This window comes from Hippocampus guttulatus, chromosome 6 (genome assembly GCF_054856545.1).
Source record: "Hippocampus guttulatus isolate MCC_2025c chromosome 6, RoL_Hgut_1.0, whole genome shotgun sequence".
Classification (NCBI taxonomy): Eukaryota; Metazoa; Chordata; class Actinopteri; order Syngnathiformes; family Syngnathidae; genus Hippocampus; species Hippocampus guttulatus.
The window spans coordinates 5,741,433-5,767,744 of NC_141266.1; the positions used below are offsets into that span (position 1 = coordinate 5,741,433).

At 40.9% G+C, this 26,312-nt stretch overlaps 1 protein-coding gene and 1 long non-coding RNA gene across 2 annotated transcripts; both read right to left on the reverse strand.

Annotated features, from left to right (window-relative positions):
• Nucleotides 1-420: 420 nt before the first annotated feature.
• Nucleotides 421-22,870, reverse strand: LOC147203368 (DEP domain-containing protein 1B-like). Its single transcript, XM_086114693.1, has 11 exons — nt 22,723-22,870; nt 17,501-17,766; nt 16,604-16,745; nt 10,623-10,750; nt 10,418-10,548; nt 10,293-10,340; nt 8,377-8,517; nt 8,134-8,300; nt 3,945-4,121; nt 1,996-2,178; nt 421-1,893 (listed from the first exon to the last, which is right to left on the reverse strand). The coding sequence occupies exons 1-11, from the start codon at nt 22,768-22,770 to the stop codon at nt 1,729-1,731; spliced, it is 1,596 nt and encodes a 531-aa protein (XP_085970819.1). The 5' UTR covers nt 22,771-22,870; the 3' UTR covers nt 421-1,728.
• LOC147203369 (uncharacterized) lies at nt 5,166-6,703 on the reverse strand. Its single transcript, XR_015101078.1, has 4 exons — nt 6,111-6,703; nt 5,931-5,992; nt 5,348-5,456; nt 5,166-5,269 (listed from the first exon to the last, which is right to left on the reverse strand). It is a non-coding gene; the product is annotated as an uncharacterized LOC147203369 (long non-coding RNA).
• Nucleotides 22,871-26,312: the final 3,442 nt, after the last annotated feature.

Here is a 26,312-nt window from a genome sequence, read left to right on the forward strand (position 1 = left end):
AGAGGGACTGAAGCAGTAGCTTTAAAAAAAAAAGAAAGTTGGCCTGCTTTGCATTCAGGTCAGGCGTTTCTCTTGTGGCCATAAAGTTCGTGGCTGGTGTACTGCTTCAGAAGAAAGCTGCCCATAATCAGTCAGAATGGGTTGCTGGAGGCTACCCCGGCTGACATCGGGCAGAAGGCCAACTACACCCTGCACTGGTCGCCAGCCAGTTGCAGTGCACATATAGAGACAAACAACCATTCACACCCACATCCACACAGAGTGGGAATTGATCCCACACTGCCTGCACACAGATCAGGCGAGTGTACCACTACACCATCGGTGACTCCTGAATCTAATTACGATACTTAAAATGTAAATAAGGTACAAATATTTACACGGAGACAATAGAGATATTTTTTCATCTTGCAGTGTCATTTATTGTATTAAAAAAACAAAAACAAAGATCATAGTTATGCTCTGAGCCTACAGTGGGAAATAATGCCCTTAATCTGGGATATTAGAGGACAAACCAAAATACATTGAAGATTTATAGAATCAATCTATATCAAACACACATTGAATGTTTCATTTACCAGCAACGTCAAAGTTCAAGTGTAACAGTCATTCCAGCATTATTAAGACAACAATTTGAGTGTATTAATCAAGAACAATAGCATCTATGAAAATAAAACATCTCTTAAGACAGCCTCGAAGTGAACATGACTGACGGCACAGCAGTGTGAAAAATAATTTCGTTTATAATACATTGAAATATGTACCGATTAGGAAAGTCGACACACCCGTACACACATACATTAAAAAGGAAAACATGTTTGAGAGTGCACATCAAATGAGATCTAAAGTTTGTTTTTGTAGAAAAGGGTTCTGTTTGCTGATTTTCAATTGTAATTTAAAGAAAGTGTGATCATCATGATTATTACAAATGAAACATGCAACTGTGTACCAGCTGGTTTCTTCTTTGTATCCTGTACAGTTGACGTATTGAATGCAGTCGAAAATTAACACAAAGCTTTTGATTTTCACATGCAACGATGTTTAGACCGAGTAACACTTTCATATTTTTGAAATGCATATATTTCACTTGAGTGCAATTTTAATCTTAATCTGAACAAGTGCTCAACTCCTTGAATTCATTGTAACAAACAGCAGTGGTTCTTTTAGCGCTCGTTAATTGTAAACATAAATATGGTGTCAAACTCAAGATATCCTTTATTTGTCCCACACTGGGGAAATTTACATTTCTATTACAAAACTATTTATTATTTATAATTTTCAGTATGGTTAGTGGGTTCATCTAACTCCTTTTCTGTTAGATTTGGACTTTTCTAAACCACAAGTTAAAACAGTATCATGGCTAGTTCAAAATACAGAACCCCCCCCCCCCCCCCCCAAGTGTGAGCAGAAAATAAAAGTTTGAAGGTCAGATATATTCCTCCTTTGGCAGTTTGGCCCCTCTGCACGTCGCTGCTCGTCACTCACATATTTGTTGCAGCAGCACTTGTTGATTGATGTTATTTGTTGAGCTGATTTGCCCATAATGAATTTAATTGACACAACATAGTCCACAAATACTTTATGGCAAAGTGTCGACCTTTTCCCAACCTTTTTAATCAACCTTTCTCTGAAGGTTTGTGAAACAAACAGTTTTGTTGAACAAGTCTTCTGGGGTGTCATACCGAACCGTTACACACCATGCTTAACTAAACCAGACTCAACGGTGGTATTTCAGGCCCTGAAACTCCAGCTCCTCTGAAAAGGGTTCGATGGTTTCTTGAGGTTGAAAAACAGGAGGTGAGGTTTGAGGCGAGGGTTTTTCTCAGGCATGGCAGCAGCTCTACTCTCCTCAGAGGGGAATCGGTTGCGGTAGATTTCAGGATAAGACTTTTGAAACTGAAATAAAAGTAGGCGTCGGACTTAGCAAAGTAAAATGGGAGGGTGTTGCATTCTCGAAACTGGCATATTAGATCCGTATTTGTCCACAGGAGGGCGTACCTGTTTTAGTCTTTTCTTTTTGTCCTTAGCAGGAAGCTCTTTGTCAGAGATCAGGCCTTCCAGTAGCTCCTGAAGAGGAGTCTGGGTACCAATCACCTTTGGCTCCTCTGACACCACCCGTCGAATTTGTTTGTGAAATGCTGGAGATGTGCTGAAGTCTGTATCAGAACCTGCATATTTAATCTGGTGGGGGGAAATAAAACAAAAGCAAGTGAAAGTTATGCCTGTCTGCGCATGTATGAACACTAAAGAATGTTTCACAGCCCGTTTTGTTCAGCGGAAATGTCGGTGCTGTTGGACAGTCTGCGGCTGGATGGATAGATGGCTTGTGGAGCCGACGATGAGAAGAAAGAAGCGTCAGCGCAGATGCGTATGGGGAACTGGGAGTCGCCGCTTGGAATTGAAGCGGATTTACATGGGACAGGAGATGTGAGCCTATCTCTTTTTCGTCAATGGACGCTACAGCTTTGTGTTTGCTTTCAAACTTAGCTTGTAGCAGACGTGTGCACATTTTCAGCATGACGTCTCTGATCCACTGGTGAAAGGACACTTTGATCCTCTCCTCTTTCATCTGTAACTGCTTCAAACAACAAAGTGTATGCGGAAAAAGTGGTTAAGATTGCACGACTGTCTGTGTCTTATGTGCTGTGTGGTATTATTTTGTCATTTTATGGTAACTGTTCTGTTGATGGTGACGCGGGCACCCGCAGCGGCTCCTCTCTCTCCTGTGGTTGAGAGGAAAGAAATTTCGTCCGTGCTGCATGTTGCGCATAGAGCACATTTGACAATAAAGTTGACTTGAACTTGAAGAAATGCTTGCCTTTGACGTTCAAATCAGCTCCACCTCAAATATTGTATGCGAGCTTGATCACATGAAATCATGTTTCCCCCCTTAATTAACTGAAATAACAACAAGATTATGGGTATGTGTACAATAAAGGCGGAAGAAAACGGTGTCATTGGGTCTGTCTCTGTGTGAAAACCGTTTGTGTAATGTCCATAAGCGCCACCTCCCACTGTATGATTAGTATGTAATCAATTCTCTGCCACGCTGTAAGGTGTTCCATCCTGTTCTTGTGCTTGCTAAGGAGAGACAGATCACCACAGTCCATGAATCATTCAATATTTGTGTGCTGTGTTGGGGAAAGAGGACACAAGCTCGCTGCTTTAAAAAAAAAAATACAATCAAAGGCTCCTACAGATCATTACAGAGACCAACTGCAGATGCACAACCATTAGGAGCCACACTTGTTCAGATACTTCTTGTTAGGCATATCAGCTGAAAAGCACAGACAAACCAAAAACAGCAGGTGTACTATTATGTAAGGCCATGCCATGTTGCCTCTGCAGGAGAGAGCCGATCCTCTATTTACAGTGCCACGAAAAAGTATTTGTCTTTCTCAAATATAAGTTTTGGCATAGTTTATCCACGCTAATGTTTAAGATAATCAAACAAATGTAAATATTAAAGGTAACCCAAGGAAATATAAAATGCAGTTTTGAAATTTCCCTTTCTTTCTTTTTTATTGATTGATTTTTGATTGACAGTTGTTGTTGTTTTTTTTTTCAAAGCTATCTGGCCTTGTGTGAAAAATTAACTGCGGCGAATCAAAGTTTGGGAAAGCGGAATTCATTTTTGCTCATCACACCTAAGCCCGATTACTTCCAGGCCTGTTCAATAGAGGAATAGCTTAAACAGAACCCTTCTAAAAAATAAAAATAAAAAAGAAGTTGGCCAAAAAGCTGCTACAAAAGGCCCTGATCCAAAGAAATTCAAGTAAGATGAGAAATGTAATGCCAAAAAAAAAAAAAAAAAAAAAAGCAAGCAGTTGAGAAGAGGGCAAATACTTTTTCACGGTGCTGCCATCACCCATGCCGAAAAACAGCACCGGGTATCTCACCATTCACGGATTTATCATACTGTACTCATACATTCCTAAATAACAGACCTGAACTCTTCGCAGGTGGGAAAGGTGCTCCTCAACTTGACAGCGCAGCTTGTCGGGCACTTGGAAGATGGTGTGGTGATGCTCCATCATGAAAGTAACCAGTTTGGAGGCAAGCAGCTCATCCAAGTCCATCTCATCCGGGGAGCCCAAAACGCACTGCGAGAACATTTGCACCATCTAGGCCGGGGGGAGTACAATCATTAGTACTTGCCTTATATCTATGATGGCTCTGAGAGTTAAATGTATCATCATTCAAAGAAAACAAATTGAACCACCAGCTGACAGCCAGCCAGTGAACAGCACCGTTCATTGGAAGATTTCAGCAAAAATCCAAAAGGCAAACGAGACTCCTGACGCTAGGGATGGTGGTAAATGTCTCAAGGTGGTGCCGAGAAAGGTCTGGATCGCGACTGGGGTGGAAGGTAACAGCTCATCAGTTGGTAACGACTCGAGGCTCAACGCAAGGTACGGCAAGCGCCGAACTGAAGATCGTCATTTGCGATATATGCACTTAAGAAATGTGAGTATCTATCATTGATTCAAAATGTAATAAAATGGGTCAAGCGAAAGTCATAATTGGTATTACTTACATGATTGTATTCTGGTTTGTTTTCTCTCATTTGCTTTGGTACCTTGGTGCATTTTTGTTTTAATCATTGATTGGCTTTTCCTTGTCATTTCTTTTGTACACGTGATTTTTCGTTATTTCTCTTGCAAGCTCTTTTTGTGAGTAGCATTACTTGTTCCAGCCATTTATGTTGCACTTTGTCAGTCTCGCGACCTTATTTTGTAACGAAACCTTTTTCTACTCGATCTTATCCTTGTTTGCATTTGTGGGAGCCGCTCCTGTTCCGGACTGATCCGGAACCATGACACACTATTATACATAACTTAGCAGACGCAAACACGGTTGTGAGTGGTCCATGGCAAGCGTGCCTACGCTTCAAATACCTTTCCTAGATAAGTGAAGGTTAAATAAATGAACTAAATAATGACTTCATTGTTTTCATTACAGCAGCGTAAAATATTTGGTATATGTAGATGTGTTTGCATGGAAAGTTATGAGGGGAAAAAAAAAGAACAAATGGTACAGTGAAAAACAGAATAAATTGCACACTGCGTCTTTTTATTCGTACATTTTAAAATACAAAACAAACAGCCAGAAGCCTGGCTGAATTTCCCAGTCCTGCTCTCAGGCCAACTTGACATTGTCCACAATTTGGAGGAATGTCTGCCTGGCCTCATGTCATTTTCTGGCCTGGCGATCACCTGGCTTGCGATTTCTATTTTCTGTGAATCTAAGGTCCCATCCGTTGTGCGCTTTCCTTTGAGATGGAAACACAAAATGAATAACAGTTGGGGAAAGACTTGTATGACAAGTTATTGCATGTAAAAAGTCTTACTGGCATGGACGAATGCTGAATGAGGGCTGCTGCTTGGTGGCCGGATGAAGAGCTTACACTTGTCCATGCATTGGAAACATATTCATCCGTCCGTGTAAATACAAAAAACCTGCAGGAAAAAAAAAGTCACAGTTTGGTATAAGAGGATAGAAGTCAGTGATTTTATGCATACATTTGCATTTTATCTAAACAGTTGATTTTCTTTGAATGTATTTATTCAGGTATATTGTTTTTGTGTTATTTAACGTGTACTCAATTTTGTTTTAATCACGACTTTTATTTTCCTCTTAGCGCAGTTGTAGACAAATTGTGCGTATTACAGTGGCTGACAGCTAATAACTTTAATGACTGTGTACTTTATTTGGATGAATAATATGTCTTGTTTTATGGGTACTGTACTTGCATGGGTCTATTTTGGTGGTGAGTAAAAACTTTGTTGTATAGGCAGAACCTTCGCTTTAGCATCAGCCTGTTATTGCTCTAGTCTAGGTAACTAAAAAGTGCTTCTAATAATTGCGACAACAGGTGACAAACTCAATACAAACATAAAGTAATTCTGTAAGTCTAATACTGTAGTTTGTACCTCAAAAATAGCAGCGTAGCACATCCAGGATTCAGGAAGAATTGCTTTCGTTTTCCGCTTACCTATTGACATATAAACGCAAGGTGAGGAACAGTAAATGAGTTGAATGTCCTATAAGTGATGTGAAATGAAATTTACCAGGACAGGCAATGCTGGAGTCGTAGGAGATGCTGGACTTACTTCTGTGTAGCAGATGATGGAGAGCTTCTTTCACTCGAAAGTGTCTCCAAATATCCATCCACAACTGTGAATCAAAATACGTGCCAAATAAGATCAGAGTTCACTCTTACATTGTATGGGCCTGTAATAGTGAACCTTACATTTGTCTTATATCAAACATATTTTAACATTTATTTCATTACATTTATTCATTATTTGTGGGACATTTTTCCCCTGTATGTCAATGCAATGTTTCCGTTCAAAGTGAATATTACAGTAGCTGACAAAACGAATACGCTTTGTGTAAATAAATCCTCTATCCTGTTTCATGAATAGTTGTGTGATGAAACTTGAAACAGGAAAACATTTTCACTGCAGTGCGGCGGTCAAAACACACACTCACAAAAAGTAGACTGCTGGAAATTATGTCAACAGACAACAAACTATGATAATTTCCCCCAAAAATATGAACTGTATTTCATGTTTACCTGCATAGTAACGCCATAGCAGAATCCATTGCTCCAGTGTCCAAGAATGGCCCATGGTGTCTAGTTGGTCGTACCATTTTTTCCCCCCTCGACGCTCATTTCTGCGATGGGTATTGTGATCCATGAGCTTTTTTTGGAATCTTGTTTCAACTTTGCAGCTTCCATGGACTTGTTTTGCCTTGCGAGCACTATTAAACTCACCTAGCTCGGCAGTAATAAGTACGTGGGCATTTCCTCTTGCCGATTCTAAATGTTGCACTGCATGTCTTCGTTCCCCGAAAAATGTCCTTCTTGCCATTCACTTTTTGCACCATTATTAAAATATGGGGGGGGGGGGGGGGGGTCTTCCTCCTCTCATCATAACCACTGCTACGCTTTGCGATAGTGAATGCAGTTTTTTCTTTAGACCAAACAATCCGCGGACGATGTGCTGCCCCAGCTATGGCGTGTGATCTGTACAGATCATAGATCAAAGATGATCTCTTGTAAACGTGAACTTGCGCTGGTGCGACCGGATGAAATTCTTCCCACCACACCCTGTAAAGTCGTCCACATATGGGGCATATTGGTCACAGTATTGATCTCTGAGCTCTGTCAATATTTCTTCATAACATCGATGACTTATGCAGGGTTCCCACTCTTCCACTTGCTTTCTATTTATGGACCTTTTAAAAATTTTTGAGGGCTAATTTTTTCTCCATTCAGCAGGGCTTTCACGGTGGATTTAATGAACAGAAAGTCACATATCACTGAGCTGGTGTTCAAATCATTGCTGCCAAAGGAAGGGCATATCTTTATTTTTAAGGGCAATCAGCTAACCCTTTATTTGACATACTGTTTGTCAAATTGGCCCGAAATGACCCGAACTGATCACGTGATCATAATCGGAACTGATCGGAGACGGCGGGAAAAGCAGAGCGGGAACCAGGAAGGCATGTAGCCCGACAGCGGGATTTGAGGAGAAGGGCGCCAGGCGCATTTTCCGACAAAACTATTCATTGGAAGGGTGGGGAAAATGACACACACAAATGAAATGAACACCACAGGTTAATTTTTAAGGATTCTTATTTTAGAAGCTTCTCCTGATTTTTATTAACTTTAAGGACCCATGGGAACCCTGTTATGTATCAATCTGGATTTACAGTGATCCCTCGCTACTTCGCGGTCCGTTTATCGAGGGTTCAGTGCATCGCGGATTTTTTCAAACATATTAATTTTTTTTTTTTTTTTTTTAAAACATATACATGGAGTACAGTACTGTATATGTTGCTCTATGTGACTCGCTGTTGTTTTGCAGCTTCTCGCGGACCGTTTGCGGACTTAAAAAAAAAAACTTTTTTAAACCTGTTTGTTAATTGGACGCTACTTCGCGTATTTTCGTTTATCGCGGGTGGTTTTGGTCCCCATTAACCGCGATAAACGAGGGATGACTGTATTTATTAATTTCAAATAACGAATCAACACTTAATTTTTTTTGTGTTTCCAAACTTTTGTCTGGCACTAGATAGAGTGATGATTGAAACACATGAAGAAAATAACTCGTAAGGAATCCATACCAGTGTGCGTGTGGCAATAGTGTCATTGAGTGGTGGCAGATGGGGGTTCTGCGAGACCCTCGCCATGAGTCTCAGCAATAGCTGAAGATGACGTCGATTGGGCGGCGAGAGCAAAAGAGTGCTGACTTGAAGAGCCTCAGTGGCCAAGTCTTGCTCCTGTAGTAGACCTGGGGAGGAAATCAAGCAGGCAAAGGTAACGTTTTCACTCGTGGGGGTACAGATCCTGTAAAAAATTTAGCTCACTGAGAATGTTGACAAAGACTTCATAAAGATGGAAAGTCAGAAGGGGTTCTTTGAGTCGCTGATAGTAGTCGGCCACGGTTTTCAAGACATCTCTCTCAAATCCCGGGTACACTGGTTGTTTGGTGTCATTGCCATTAGGCCCTTAAACAGAAAAAGAGTGACCGGTAATTGTTTTGTGTTCCCTTCACTGAAATTACCACTGCAAAATAAAATACCATGAAAAAGGACGAGCGTTGTTCATTTAATGACGGTTGTCAAAAGTAGTCACTTTGACATGGTAAAACAATAGGTCAGAACTGGTAGGAGAACAAAAAATACAAAACCAGTTTTCAAAATGTTCTGTCGAGTGGTGATTCTCAAAATGTGGTCTTCAGGGCTCTCCCTGGAAGGATGCAAGCTAATCATTGAACAAGTTGTGTTGAGCAGATTGTTCATGAGTTTGATATTTTCCCATTGTCTGGGCAGTCATGAGGGTACCGAGTATGATTTACGGTTGAACGAGGGAGACGGGGAATGTGGAGAATGGAAGAACAAAGTAGAGTGAACAGTATGTTCAAGAGATGTGGGCAATTATTTAACTTTCATGTGCAATCAATGTTGATCCAATCATTATTTAAGTACCTTCTGGTACATATTCTTCGAGGAAATCTAAGGACTACTGTTTGAGTGGAAGGCAAACCGCATCATGTCACAGTGTCTTGCACTCTGTACAATATTCAGTCATCTTGTTACCGCTGCATCCCGCGTCCTAGACACATAATTTTCCCGCGGGACGCACAGTTCCAAATAATGTGTGTTTTTGGGACCCAAGGAAATTTCTCAGTCCCCCCCAAAAAATAATAAATAAATAAAACTACGGTACATCTTTTTTTCCCCAGCAACTCAGTGTCGAAGTTCGACAATCGCCGCCATTCTTGTTTTGATCTTGCATTAATTAATCTCGCGAGACGAGATTGGCGAGATCGGCCTTCAAACCTCGCGGAAAGCAGACGATTGCCAAGTTGTGTAACATTAAAACAAGTGTTGTGAACAAGTGTTGTGAAAGTTTATTGCGGTGATATCACAGAGGAAGCAGCTAAAGATGGATCGTTTTTTGCGATAATAAGTTGACTTTGAGAAAGCCTTGCGTCATTGGAAGCAGAGTAAAGAGAGGAGAACTTATGAACTCAAAGACTGAACCATGGGATGAAATAAGAACCTATTTCTCAGCAAATCGTGTATGCCTGAATTATTTAAATTTTTGCAGCATTTGTTTATCAGAAATAAACCTATTATCAATGTATATTGTTGTTGTTTGTTATTATCATATGCAATTGAATAAGTAGACCATTTCAGAATTCGAAATGTGGGACCCTCTGAAATACATAATGGGACTCATACTTTTCGGATCAGCGAGTCCCTGGGACTCGTAGGGCTCAAATTGTAAAATTATCACTGAATATTAAAGAATAATTATGAATAAAACCTCTGCCTAATTGAATTGAATCGGTTTATGATGGTGGCACTTTGTGTGAAACGTTTTAGAACCACGGTTGTAAATGAATGGTGCAACGACCATGGAAGAATCTTTTCAGTTTTGGTAAGGATTGGCATTGCGGTGCAATTACAGTCATGTATTTTTACTGTTTGAGTATGCAATTCCTGTTTATTAGTCAGGTTCTTCGACACCAAACTCATCCAACCATGCTTTTAGAGCGCACACTTTGTGCACTGCTGCACAGTTGTTACAGAACAGAGGAGTTTTCCTGAACTGATCTCACTGCGGCAAAAAAATAATTGCCCAAATGCTTGTGTCTCATTACAGTGTTTATTTTTATTTTTAGACATCCTTCACACAAATGTTGTCTGCTGTAGTCTGAAAAACAAATGTCAGTTCAGTGCCTTTTTGTTGTTGTTGCAAACAAGAGTATACTTACACTTGGCGAGGCATTTCATTGCTGATATCACCCAGTAGGGTATGTCATCTGGGAAGAGGGAATCAGATGGATAATAGTCAGATATTTCATCGCATCCAAACTACTACTAAGTCCAGTGCCATTACCATCATTGTTCTCCAACACAACTATGCCCGACTTGTTGATGTTGAAGACGTTGTGAACTATGTATTTGCCTTTCACGTGTGCTGGATTTAATACACCATCCAACGTTGTTAAACCCAGCACTTGCTGTAAGCTGAAAGTCAATTCATGTAGTAGATTGAGAAAAACAACAAAATTGAGAATGGCATTAGAGGGTTTGGTACATACCGTGCAGCTGTCATTGATTTCCAGATGTGGTCCACTTCCTTGGGAGTAATATCTTTTCTGCGAATGAGCTTGCATTCATGCACATCCCCGATTGCTACACTGTGCCTTTTGCTCCAAAAATCGGAAGTCTGTTCAAAAGGACAGCGATGTAAACGTTTTGCAAACATTTTGGTTCAACCCCCACTTTAAAATAACAATCACAGATGAAACTAAGCGCTGTAAATACATCAGAATAGAACATAAGACATTAAACAATTAAAGAACACACACACACACACACACACACACACACAAATGCAAAAATGAAACGAGGGCAGAGTCTCATGCTGAGTTGAGAGTCAAGGAACAGAAATGTGTTTTACAAATGGACAATGAGGGGGCTTGTCTAAGGTGCTCTGGCAGGTCATTCCACAGTCTGGGATCCACACCAGAAAGAACATGACCCGCACTGAACATCCGCTTTGACTTCAGGGCCTACAGGAGCAGCTGGTCAGCTGACCTAAGGTATGGGGCAGGAGCGTATGGTTGGAGCAGCGCAAGGAGGGGCAAGACCATTTAGACACTTTAACAACAAATAAAACAATCTTACAATGAATTCTAAAGGGCTTTGGTAGCCAGTGGAGAGAGGCTAGTCTACGAGTTATCTGCTCCGCCTTAAATGTTCTAGCTAAAAGGAGAGCAGCACCATTTTGAACCAAGTGGACATATTTGAGGTAGGACTGGCTGACTTGAATGTAATGTGCATTACAGTGATGCAATTGAGATGTGATGAAAGCACATCCAGGGGAAAAGCATACTTCCCCTGGATGGAAGGTATGCTTTCCCCTGGATGGAAGTATGCAATGAATCTAGGGCCCCCACCATCACCCCCCTCCTTCTCGGCCATGGACTGATAAGCCGGGACTGTCTTCATGAGCAGACCTCGACGAAGCAGCTATGACCTGTACACGCATACACATACACAACTGGACAACCACACGCGCATACACATCCTTATTATCACCGTCTTCATCGCTCCGATTCTTTTCCCCCGTGACGTAGTATTATCTGCAGAGCGCTCGGTGACCGTGCAGCTGGTCAGTTAAGCTACGTCGCGGTCGCCCCCCCCCCCCCCCCCCCTTCCCATCCATCCGCCCTCTCATTACATGTTATGTCTTGTGACTTGTTGTAACTGTCATATGCTTATTTATGTGCTTGGGTCTTTTTTTTATCCTGGACTTAAATTATCCTCAGAAGAGGATAGTTCGAGCGTGGTTTTTTTTCCCCCTCTCCCTACCCAGTGTTTTCCTTTCTGAACTCTGACTGTAAATTTCCCCATTGCGGGACAAATAAAGGATATCTTATGAAGGCAGGATGACTGATTCAAAGCGCTGCCGTGCAAGAAAGAGCTTCACCTTTACCAGCAGCCAAAGGCAAAATAAGATGGAGTCACTGCTGTGCCAAATTGCTGATCCAATTAAAAATCACAGCCCAACCTAAAAACCCAAGTTTGAGGCTGTTCCCGACATATCGTGTGGGAAGGGGTCCACGCTCACGGGTCGGAGCTTGGTGGTGGGTGGTTGAACATTGCGAACAACCAAAAACCATCACTTCATTTTTCTTTTCTTTAAAATCTAAAAAAGGTTCAAGGAAATCCAGGCTTTCATGTCTTCAGTTCACAACAAAAGCACTTCTAAGAAGAAAACAGCTTTCTTCGTAGTGAGACAGAGTAAACCTGAGTGACATGAGAATAGCGACGGAAGGAAATCGCATGCCTGCGCAAGGTGAAGTCCAGGGGCAGCAAATACAAATAGAATAATCAGAGTCCACACGTAGCTGGCGCCCGTATTGGTTTCACTTGGCTGCCATGACAACTAGGATCTAACATTTATTTGAGGTTGTTGTTTGGTGAAAGTGTGTTTGTTTCCATACGAACCTTGATATGTGTCTTTTTTCTTGAAATCTTTTCAAATTACAGTATTATTTGAGATATTTTCTGAAAGATTTCGTCCAGTTTGGGGTCACGTATGCCGGATGGTGCGAGGGAGTTAGAGAGAAAGGGAGAGAAAGAGAGAGAGAAAGAGAGAGAGAGAGAGAGAGAGAGAAATTTATATCGTCTGGTTGACTGTATTTTCAATTTATCTACTGTCAGTTTCCAAGGTGCACACAGTATCTTATCTTTACTGATTTATTTAATGTTGTTATCAAACAGATTATTGTTCGTTTGTGTCTTTATGACTGTTCAGTTTTATACTGTGTCCCGTTGGCCAAGGTGGGCACACCAGAAAGAACAGTTTTTTGCCTCACTCAAATTATCCTCAAATGAGGGTAGTTCGAGCGTGGGGTTTTTTTTTCTCTCCCTCCCTTGTTTCTTTCTGACTTTCGGGTTGAGTGAACGCTGGCGCGTTTTGGCTGCCGCTGCTCAACCCGTATTGTTTTGTGTTTTTTGTTATTGTAAAGTGTCCTTGGGTGTCTTGAAAGGCGCTTATAAATAAAATCTATTATTATTATTATTAATGTTGATGTTTGGAATGTCTGTTTTAGTTTTCACGGTGTTCCATAATGGAAGCGAAATAAAACCATTGTGGACATCAGTACGAAGCGTTGTTCTTGACCGGAGTAGATACACCAAGAATTAAAATCCTGTGGAACTGCAAAAGACAGTGGAGCAGTTTGGGACTAAAAACTATGAAATCTCAGACACTTAGTTCTGTCTGCCAGATACAACCACAACTCCTACTACGACAAAAAAAGTACCGGTACCACTATTACGACTAATCACCATCATCGTCATCATCATCATCAACCAATTTATAATTTTTCCCTCTTCTGAATTTCTTTTTTTTAGTTTCCCCACTTTAATGATAAAGATAGCAACAAACATGTGAATACAGCATGCAGACAAAGATCCATCCATCTATTCTCTATCCTGCTTATCCTCACTGGGGCCAGGCATGTGCTGGAGCCTGTCCCAGCTGACTTCGGGCAAGAGACGGCGTACACCCTGAACTGATCGCCAGCCAATGTCAGGGGACAGAAACAAACAACCACTCACACTCACATTCAGGCCAACATCCAATTTTGAGCATGGGCCCCAGTTAGCCTGCAAAGACCACATGAGTCACATGAGTAGCCCACCTGCCTGTTGTAAAAATCATTTACTAGTCATGAAACAGTGACAAGTTCTGGGAATGCAAACACTTTCTTAGACTTTAAATTAAGAAAATATTGCATCTTGATCTTGACATGCATCTTTCCTACATTGCTTGACAATTAAGTGTAATAAATTATGAACATGATCTGTGTGTTCGCACACACTAACGGTTTCTAGTGCTATTGAATGAGATGTATAGCTGGAATCACTCAAATGAGTGAAAACGTCACAAAGTAGGCACCACTGCAGATTGTTAGCTCTTGCTCGCGCTGCTTCACCTGAACTGGTATCCTCGCATGTACTCATGAAATAAAATGATATCTTTCAAAAGAAGAGCACAGCAAAGTTTGTGTTTCATTTTGACTTCATGGTCACTGTGAAGGCCAGTCAGAGACGATGGGCGGGCTGGATGTGACTTCTGAGCCATACTTTGCCCAGCTCTGACATAGAGACCTTTTCAAAAAAGCATCAGAATGATATCTCAGGCTTTTGCGGGAATAGGCTATGGATTATAGTTGAACTTTTCGGAAGATGTGTCTCCTTACAGCTAGCGTAAATGTTTCTCTTCTTCTTCTTAATGCTGTCCGTCGTTGCCGACGATGACATTACTTCCTCCTTCAGGAAGTAATCACAGGTGGGTACGGCGGTGGCTGTAGAGGCCAATTCTTGACGCGCATGTCCTGCCACAGACATCGCATCAAAGTCTAATTCGTCTCTGTCCAGATGGCGGGGTCCTCACTCGGTGTCGGCGCTCTCGGCGTCTTCTTGCTGGATCCTCAAATCTCCCCACATGATTGATTACCCCCATCTCGCATGCATCCCTCCAATTATCCCTGTTATCTGCGAGTGCTTCAAAATGTTGAGGCTCCATGTTACAGGCCCTCATGTTGGCAGCCAGCAGATCCTTGTATCTCTTCTTCTGTCCCCCCGCCCTGCGTCCGCCTCCGGCTAGTTCACCATAAAACATACGTCGAGGAAGTCTATTCTCCGGCATTCTTCTCACATGTCCCGCCCATCGCAGCTGCCTCCTCACCAGCATAGTCTCCATGGGCTCGACACCGGCACGCCTCCGTATTTCAATATGGGTCACCTTATCCCACCATTTCAGCCCAAGGATGCGCTGTAGACATTGTATGTGAAATCTCTCCAACAGCTTCAGATGCTTTCTGTACAGAACCCAGGTTTCCGATGCGTAAAGTAGAATTGAGAGACAGATGGCCTTATAGACTGCAACCTTGGTTTTGATTCTCAAGTTCTTGTTGAGAAAGACCCTCTGCGAGAGCCCGCCAAATGCAGATGAGGCCAATCCAATCCGGCGATGAACATCTCCAGTTATATCACCAGTAGTGTTCAACACTGAGCCGAGGTATACGAAACTCGGTACGTTTTTCAGTGGTTCATTTCGTACAAGGAAGGTGGGAGCATCGTCACCCTCCTGGCCACTGTACATCGCTTCAGTCTTGTTGACATTTATTGTTAGGCCAGCTCTGGTATAAGCTTCCTCTATGGCAGAGAGATTGTTCTGTAGATTTATGGTGTTGGCCCCAACAATAGCTGCATCATCCGCATACAGCAATTCCACCATGGAGTCTTGTGATATTTTAGTTCGAGCCTTCAGGCGTCGCAAATTGAATAAATTGCCGTCCAGTCTGTAGTTCATAGTGATTCCGTCCTCCGGGCCAATGTTTCGCCGGGCCACTGTTAGTATGGCTGCGAGGAATAAGTTAAACACAACCGGTGCAATGACACATCCCTGTCGAACACCAGAGCAAACTGGGAAGGGGTCAGATTTCTCTCCAGATCCAAGGACACGAGCCATAGCACCTTCGTGGAGCTCCTTCACCACTGCCAAAAACGTAGGTGGGCACCCAAACTTTTGTAAAACCTCCCACAGGAGGGGCCTATTCACAGCATCAAAGGCCTTTGCCAGGTCGATGAACACCATGGCAAGACCTCGATGCTGCTCTATGCATTTTTCCTGCAGTTGGCGAGCCACAAAGATCATGTCAACAGTGCCACGGTCCTTCCTAAATCCACACTGACTCTCTGGAAGCACATCTTCAGATATATTATCAACGAGCCTGAGCAGAAGAACTTTTGTATTTAAATGTTTGTAGTTTTTTGTTGTATGTTTAGTTTTACAATAAACTGTAATTGGGTGTCATTAAACAACTTGAAGCACACTCAGGGAGGACAGAATTACGCCAATTGCTCCATGCTTGGTATTCCAGTGTGTGCATTCCAGGGTACTTTGACAACGTCCGGAACTCGCAAATCCACCGCGCTCTTCTGAATCGTTTTTCTTCTATTAAATTTAATCCAAAACCGAAATCACGATAACATTTCGATGAATCATTCAGCCCTAATTCACATCAGATCTTCACATCAATGAGTATCATTATTAACAATAACATGATTATGTTTCTAGTACAAAAATGTTCTGATGTTGAGCTTATTCGTGATTTCAGTAGTGCCAATCAAACTGGTAGCCCTTCGCATTAATCAGGAGCAAAGTGGTAGCTCTCAGTTTCAAAATGATTGGTGACCCCTGATCTAGACCAATCCAGAACGCTACCACTGATGCACAAATTGCTGTAACCGAGATTCTAAGATGTTGTGGGGCACAGTATAAAACATCTTGTATCGGACACACCTCCAGCCAGACAAGAAACACATCACAGCAGTACTCATTTAGAGTAGTCATTTGGCAGGAAGCCGTTGTTAAGAACTCTTAGTAAAGCGAAGTTTGTGCTATGCAGCAATTTAAAATGAAATTGGAAGGCTTCCACTACATCCTGCACATTCAGTTACGAATTTAATTGAGCGTGCACAATTGTTACTGTCTCACCATGCTAGACTTCACAGGTGCTGCGTTCTCCTGCTGTGGTAATTCCTCATAGTCATCCCAGCGGATGAGTCTTGGCAGGTCAGTGCTGTGTCGAGACAGCGATCTCAATGGAAGAGACTTGAGGGGAGACAAACTGGGGAATCTATAACAAAAGGAGACATCAATGCACTCAGTGGAGTACCACACACACAAAATCACGTGCTTCACTGTATCACCTGACTTCATAAAATCATCCGTCACAGTTTCCATCAACGAAAAAACCACAGTGATCATTGTCAATTCATGCAATAGAGGATAGCAGATGCACTTTTCCAAACAATGACACATTTGCTTTTTTTCCCTCCTGATGATCATAATGGTGCTAAAGACTCACTAACAAAAGTTAGGATAAGTATTGGAAGAAAGAGAAAAGGAAAACAGACAAAAGACCATTTTTTCATCCCGCAAGGAGGGGAACATTTGAGACTACTGTACTAACTTTGATTCTCTCCTCCTTCACCTATAAGTGCTTCAAACAAGGCGTATGCAGAAATATTTGCTACAATTGGATTATTGTCTGTGTTTTGTCGTGTTCTGTTCTGTATTATTTTTGTTATTTTATGTTCAATGTTCTGTCAAGCGCTTTGTTACAGCTGCAGCTATTGTGAAAGCGCTATATGAAAAAAATATGTACAGTATTGTCTTGTACTGTACCAATTTTGGAACAATTTTTTGATGCTCACATTTAACAAGCATGCGGTTAGCGAACATAATGGGGCTGTGCACAGGGGTTGCACCCCGCACCAACTGGTAGTTTGATGCCTTGCTCAAGGTCAAATCATGGTCCTTAGAAAGCCAACATGTGTCTCTGGAGTAAACAGTCCAGTCTCACACCTGTCCATTAAAAAGTATGTTTACCTGTACAAATGACAGTTATCTTCAAAGTCCTCCGTCCCATGGCGTCCCTTAATGTCTTCGATGACATGAGCCTTGAGGAACTTCCTCAGCAGCTGTAAAGTCTGGTAGCGAGTCACCTCTGGCCCAAAGTTGCAGTTGTGCCGAAGAAGCTGATGGAGATAATCCACAGCCTCCGATCCTGAAAAAGTGCAGTCATAGTAGCGGAGGTGCATCCAGTGTCTTCTTAATGGCATGCCACCACGGAAGAGTTGAATAGTTTCATTCCACTGTAAAACAGGAAATAGTCCACAAATGAGGAATTGCGACATTTTAAAAAGAAAACCCACGCAGACATGGGGAGAACGTGCAAACTCCATACAGGAAGGCCGGAGCCGGAATCGAACCCTGCACCTCTGCACTATGAGGCCGACGTGGTAACCACACCACGCCACCCTGTGTTTAACATTCCAATATAATTTTTTTTCTGCATTGGTAATTATCATATCAGTCATCATTAAAAGAAATAAAATACTCGATTTGAATTGCATTTCCCTTTCATAGCCAACCAGTTCAGGGCCCCCGCCTACTGCCCGAAGACAGCTGGGATTGGCTCCAGCACCCCCCCCCCCCCCCCTTGTGAGGATAAAGCGGATCGGAAAATGGATGGATGGATGAATTTCCTTTTCATAGCCCGATATCGAACCATAAATCTTTTTCCCATAAATTCAGGGGACTTCAGTATGCGAGAGGAGCATATTAAAATAACATGGTGGAAGCACCGACATCAGCGCCAACAAGCTTGAAGGTGGTTTATGGGGTTTTAAAAACATGAAGACATCAATAAACTGAAATTTTGCGAGACAGTCAGGGATGTAAATGTTATGAGTTTACTGTGTTTTTTTGCCACTTCGTTTATACAGCATGCCCAGTGGTTGGAATTGATTAAAATTATTATTTATCGTGGGCGGCACAGTGGTCGACTGGTGAGAACATTCACCTCACAGTGCAGAGGTGCAGGGTTCGATTCCGGCTCCGGCCTCCCTGTGTGGAGTTTGCATGTTCTCCCCGTGCCTGGATGGGTTTTCGCCGGGTACTCCGGTTTCCTCCCACATTCCAGAAACATGCGCCGTAGGTGAATTGTTTCCTCAACATTATCATGAATCTACACCCAGCCCTATATTGTAGCATAAAATTTGTGATCATTAAAGCACAGCTGCAGTATTTTTATGAATATATACTGTATATCTGTATTGATTTTTTTTTATTGCTGACTTTATCAACATTGACTGTCAGTGACAATGTGTCAAAATGTGTTGAGCTTTCATTGGTCTTATTTCAAAGATCCACTATTAATTTCAATAATATACAAAAAAATCTGTTCTAGCACGTTTTGCTTGCACCACTGCCGAAGAAACTGGTGGTCGGCTTGCGAAATGTGGTCTCTCTGAGGCACGGCAGTTCTATTAGTTCACCATGAGATGGCACTAAATTCTAAACACTGCACCTCTAAAAAAAACTGCACTTTCAATATCCTTTTGATTGATATTTTCCATCCATCCATCCATTTTCGGATCCGCTTTATCCTCACAAGGGTCGCAGGGTGTACTGGAGCCTATCCCAGCCGTCTTCGGGCAGTAGGCCGGGAACACCCTGAACCAGTTGGCAGCCAATCGCAGGGCACACATCGGTGAACAATCATTCGCGCTCACAATCACACCTAGGGACAATTTTGAGTGTTCAATCAGCCTGTCTTGCATGTTTTTGGAATGTGGGAGGAAACCGGAGTACCCGGAGAAAACCCACACAGGCACGGGGAGAACATGCAAACTCCATACAGGAAGGCAACCCATAATAAAATAGTTAATCATTTACAGCAGCTCCTATACTTTTTGTTTTTCTACTTTCTTTCTTTCATAACTTTGCTGCTGTAAATTGGGAATTTCTCCATTGTGAGACGAATAAAGGTTTTCTCATTCTTATCATAATCAAGATATCTGGCCTGAATATCAAGACATGAAATTTTGTCCATATCGCATTCTCACAAAGCACGCCCCCCAACCTGATATTTTGAAGGCCCTAAGCATGTGAGATGGACTTGGCAGCAGACTCAGGTTAATAAAAACTTGCTCACACCCACATACATAACGGAAGCGTGCAGCAAAAAGAAACACTACAGAATGCAGACAATAGACTACTGTATTGGTAATGTACACTATATTAATACAATATCATTGAAAACATACAGTACTGTGTGTGAACTTTAGTTGTAAAAGTAGCTGAGTACTTTTGATACTATTTAGGCAGCATAGCCATGCAACAGTTTGTAACATTTTTCGAAATACACGAAAAATGCGGTCGTTATTATCATTCTTCACCTCCATTTCTTATGGGACACTTAACTTTGTAAGTCACGTTTTTCTGGCAGAGACTCTCATTTGAGTGTTTTGATCCCCTGATTTATGCAACCTGATGCAAATGTAATGCAGCATGTTTTTCTTAAGTATAGCAAAATTATCAGTATTTATGTTAAAGTGGGTTTTAGTTAAATTTGAGTTTGGGAAAACAGTTCATTCCAAACGCTTTATATTAGCTAGCTAGCACAGTTAAAAGGAGTAGCTCCTTTACTGATGGTGATGGCACACCCTCTTTTGTGCAGACATGTACACTTTTTTTACACCCTGTCCGGGCGTCCAGGAGGATTTTATAAATTCATGAAAATATCCGACTTGAATTGGTTTTTATGGGATCAATTAGCACGTGCTTAATTTGACTGGTGTTTTGCGGGACAAATGAGAGGTGAAGTGCTGTATTTATTTTTTTATTTTATGTGGGGCGAAGTGCACTGTAACCTGCGTGTGTGATGTTGACACTGGTGGAATGGTAGAAGCCAAAAACGAAAACAAGTAGTAGTAGTTAAGGTAAATGCGCTGAGCAGGTACGCTCAGTTACAATGGTGAGTGCCAAATGTTTGCTGCTGAAATGGGATGGAACAAAGCCCCAGTTGAATAAGCAAGCAGTAAGACATCCCGTTCATTCATCTGTGTTTGACTGCTGTGCTTGAAGTCACTCGACCGAGAGGTGCGTGACATTTACCTTTTGAACAAGCCAAATAACTATGGTTCAGAGTTGAGGATTGTGCTCTGACTGATCCGGACAAGATTTGCACTGACTGAGCTGAACAAGATCTGGGGTGGACCACCTACTCAGAGGCACTGCTATGAAGATTTCTTCATTGACCACCCGGGCCAGGTTTTGATGAGCACTCACCTCTCCAAAGGCGTCTTTCTGCAGCGTTTCATCTCGTTAAATGGATGTTTAGAACCATTCTAACATTGTATTGCACAAAATTGTCTTATGTTGCCCACTTTGCATCCATTGAAGCCTGGTCATCCTAGAAGAGGGAATCACCCATCTGCAGTCCCTTCTCAAGGTTTCTCGTTTTTCTCCAAATGTTTTTTTTTTTAAGTTTCTCCGTGCCCTCCTGGGGGTTAAGATCAGAAGACTTTCTATAGAGGCAACATTGGGAGCATCTTGACCAGCTGCATCACCGTATGGTACGCCACTTGCACCGTGTCCTGCAGAAAGAGTCTACAGCGCATTGTGAGAGCGGCTGAGAAGATCATTGGTGTCTCTCTTCCTCCACTTGCGGGCACTTACAACTCTCGTCTGACCTGCCAAGCCACCCAGATCGCAGGTGACCCCACCCACCCGTCTCACAGCCTCTTCGACGTGCTGTCGTCGGGGAGGAGGCTGCAATGTCTCTCTGCTAAATCCACCAGGCTCAAGAACAGTTTATTCCACCAGGCGGTCAGGAGACTAAACTCCCTCCATGCCCCCCCCCACCCCCGTCTACCCCTGCCTCCTGCCACAATCGGTGTCCCTCCCCCAGCATCTGACATCCGATTATTGCACTTAAAACAAGTAACTACGAATATACAATACTCATGAGTGCCCTTGGTTGTCTGTTGTTGCCATTGTTCATTTATTTATATTTATATATTTATGTCTGTGGAATTTTTATGTAAATTTTAGCTGGGTGTATTCAATGCACTACATGTTTGCACTGTGGTTGAGAGAGGAAAGTAATTTCATCTGTGCTGTATGTTACACATAGAGCATATTTGACAACAAAAGCTGACTTGACTTGAAATATTTGTCAACTGTGGGCATGTGAAGCCCTTTGAGACTTTTTATGATTTAGGGCTATATAAATAAATTTGACTTCACATTGACTGAACAGGACAGTTACTACACATGATAAAGGTAACAAGAAAGCTCACACGTACATATTTCAATGTCTAATAAAGGTGCCAGTCGGAAAACATTTATAAGTAAGAAAACTAAAGACTGAAGTGACTTTTTTTTCCTTTGTTCATATCCCTGTGAAACTGCTCTATCACTATGTACATTATTACACTGAAGAGATGTCAAGAAATATTTTGTTAAAGATGGATTTTCTGCAGAAGATGTATTATTTAGAACATGGTCATATTAATGCAAGACTTCAAAAGAGAGTGACTCTTATTTTTTTCCGTCTGTTTTATCGTCTCCCCATGCAGAGGAGGCATAATTTAAATAAGGACTGCCCAATATATTGAACAAATGTTGTTACTTTGATAATGGACACTGTAGTGCAGCATGTAAAAAAAATGCAAGAAATTCATACAGAATTGCGTGCTTTAAGATAACTTTGATCAATCAGATGCATCGCCATCCAATAAGAGAAAAGTATCAATGGCCATTACCAACACTAAGGAACTTAAGTGATAAGAATATGTAAATATTTTTCCGCATGAATTGTTTTTCTTTAATTAGATCGTAAAGATGTTTTTTTCTGCGGGTTCATATCGGAATAATGTTGACATTCAAATGTCGCATATGCATATTTTTTCAATATTGTGCAGTCCTACTTTTAAATGATTAGAGTTATAATGTATGGCATATTTTATCCACTTGCTGCTGGAGGCTGTAAATTTCCCCAGTGTGGGACAAATAAAGGATATCTTAATATTTGAGTATCATTTCAGTTCTGTATTTTGAGACTGGGCCGAGAGTCCACCTTTTTTTGGAAATGAAACTACGTTACCTTTACTACTAATGCAACTAAAAATGCATATAAATTACATTTAGGTAGAGAGTGCGTTATCTGGTTGTTTAATATCCGTAGTTCGTCCTCCTTCAAAGTTATTAAAACTTAACACACAAACTCTCTCTTTTGTTTTGATTTGTTAAACATTACTCACCAGCTTTGTCGCCCTGTACGGACCTGGCCCGATAACTCTTACCTCCATGCCACGAGATGGATATGATCTTTATTGGTCCAAAAACATTGAAATAAATAACTTTTAGCCGATTAACATAACGACCAGACCCCGGACGACGAACAGAAACTTCGTCGCCAACTTTGAATCTGCAACGTCACATAGATTGACGAACGTGATTGGATGTGGAGTTGAGCACGTGAACTACAGCGGCCATGACGCGAAGTCGGTGCTGTGACAACAAGCAAACAGCTAGCATTTTTCCTGCTATCGCTTCGTGTTGTGCAGGGTGGCGAGGTCGTTTACAGCCATGACGCAGGGAAATGACTGCCCACTTCACTAGGACGGAAACTGATTCACAGTCACGGAGTGGGAACTGAATTTTTATTTTTTTCCTGAGTTTTATTGCAACTGTCAGTTGACAACAGCACACGTAGCTCTCATAAAAGCAAAACCACTCGCATTCGTGCTCCACTTTTTCAAACTATTTGAACACGGCAACAATCAGTTTTTAACAGATATGCACTTTTCTGCCACGTGAGCAATAGCCACAGAAACACAACAATGAACAAAATGCATATATATATATATGTTCTTTACAAACATTCGATGATTGGTAGAGAGTGTATTGGGAACTCTATCTAAGAGGTCATTATGTGTTTAATTTAATTATTTTCGAAATGTGAGGAAATACCTCCCAGCAATGATCTGTTGTCTCTTGTCTTGTTAGAACCATTAAACCTTGACAAGGATGAATTTAAAATGACATGACTGTTCTAACCAGTGTCTATTTGCATCAGTTGTGCGAGTCTGCGAAAAACAACGTCGCTGGAGAAGTTGCACAGTAAGACAGCGTCTCCTGCTGACGTTGACGTGCCATGTCTAAAGTATTTTTTTTTCATAAACAAAATATATTCAATACGTCAGGCAATCCAATTAACATATTTTATATAGATACATACATACATAATAGTATAACAAAAATAAATGATATTTAAAGTAATTGTAATGTGAGGTACTCTTTAAACATTTCTGAATGTATAGCAATTATTGATTCACATTTTCATCTGTTATTCGATCAAGAGACTTAAAATAATTCTACCCCAAACAAAAATAATTTAAATAACGGAGTGGAATTCAAACATTTACATTTATGAATGTGAAAATGTAAAAATTAACAATAGGACGCAGTATTTTTCTTTAGATTCAAACACAGCAATAATTTGCAATATGTATATAGTTTTCCAAATCTTTCCAAAATGCAGCTAAAGGGGTAGTCAAAAAGAAATGTGCCACACTTTCAAGTTCAGCTGTACAAAAAGAATGCTTCAACGTGAAATGCACGTGTGAGTTGGGTATAGCATGTAATACTTTAAAATGTAATCTCTAACTGTAATTGTAATGAGGAGTTTAAAAGGAACAAGCCACACTTTACTCCAACTAATGTTTCTAAATTAAGTATTCCAAAATTATTTCCTGCGTAGCACTATTTTCTTAATTCTAAAAAGAGAATCTATTTTGTGTTTATTGGAAAATGTAATGCTTAAAATGTCAATAACAGTTCTATGGAGATGATTGATGTGACTGATATTATGACAGATGGAAAATGTAGTATTGAAAAAATATATAATTCAGGTGCCTGAGTAACAAACAAAGGTGCACCTAATACAGCAAAATATGGAACAAATACAATAAACAATTCATAAAAGGGTATGATGACGGCTTCAAATGAAATGTTGGTGACAAGAGTGAACTGCAATTCTGTAATATAGGCAAATTTGCTTCCATAAAGAAATGGCAACACAACAGTCTTTGGTATTATCTCTGTTCAGTGAAACTGCTTCTGAATGTTTGTTTATGCGTGACCCAAAGCAAAAAAATCTGATCCCAATTATTTTGTTTGGTTTTTAAACACAGCAGCACACCACTGACAGACAACACACAACCACCCGAAAAGGAAAACAAACCACATGTTGTTAACTTCCTTAGGCGCTACGTGCTGACATCTAAGTATTTCCCCTCAATTCTCAGGCACAAACAAGAAAGTTCAACTGGAGAGTGGATCCCACAGTCTTGTCTGGGTTCAGAATTGCATGTGGGCTGTGTCAATCCATGGTTGCTCTTGTTGTGATGACTGTGATGGGATTGAATATGGTTTTGTTCAAGATGATGACCAAGGAAAAACATGTTTCTATTTTTTTGCTTTTTCAAACCCCATGCGATGCTTTCTGCTACAATACAGTAAATGCAAATCCACAGTTGTGTTCTCCAACCAATACGGTTAGCCACCAGATATGATACTCTCAGGGCAGTTGTTTACAAATCAGTTTTGATGGCTTTGTTGACTCATTGGAGAGCCGCTCGCCGCATACTGGGCAGAGTGGGCTTGGTGCTTGGAAATCACCTTTTACCGGCCAGATTTAAAGTAGGTCTCCTGTATTGTTTGTGTAATGCACCTTTCTTTTCTTCTTTGACAGAGGCTCTTGTTGAATCATCGATTGGCCTTTTTTTGTTTTTTTAACCCACCTGTTCCCATTTAGACTGTTCACCTGTGGGATGTTCCAGACAGGTGTTTGATGAACGTTCCTGAACTTTTTCAGTCCTCTTTGCCAGCTATCCCAGCTTTTTTGCAGCGTGTTGCACCATAACATTTTAAAGTTGAATGATTGTTTGTGAAAAACAATCAAGTTTATCGGTTTGAACATAAAATACATTGTCTCTTTGTAGTATTCAATTTAATATAGGTTGGACATGATTTTCTAATCATTGTATTCTGTTTTATTTATATTTAACACAATGTTCCAACTTCATTGGAATTGGGTTTCTGTCCGTGTGTGTGCGTGCGTGCGTGTGTGTGTGTGTGTGTGTGTGTGTGTGTATATATATATATATATATATATATATATATATATATACAGTATATATATATATATATATATATATATACAGTATATATATATATATATATATATATATATATATATATATATATATATATGTATATATGTAGAGAGAGAGAGAGAGATGTTGAAATAATCATGCGTTTAAAAACCATGCATTTGAATCAATTGCATGGTTCAATCAAATGCATGCAGCATGCATGCATGCAATTGTAGTGTGTACAGGCACCCACTTGATGGCAGCGTGGTGACGAAAAGCAAATGGTATTGGTCCATAACTGAGCAAAAAAACTGACTGCTATTTTAATTACATTTCGGTCCCTCTTCAAGCTGATCGCTTTTTGAAAACTTAAATGAACATTTACATTTTAGTGTGTCATTAATGGTTAATATATATATATCATATTAGTCTAATATTATTATATAATACAGTATTTACTGAAATGAGGGTGCAAATTATCTCCCCCAAAAAGTAATTCACAAGACAATTTACAAAATGTCAAAGAGATTCGAAAAATATTTGTTGTTATAAAAGGTATTTGTATGGAAAGTTGGACACACAAAAATATGAGGAACATGTTTTCATTGAGGGTGACATGGTGGTCGACTGCTTAGCACGTCCACCTCACGGGGCGGATGTCATGGGTTCGATTCCGGGCCACGGACTTCCTG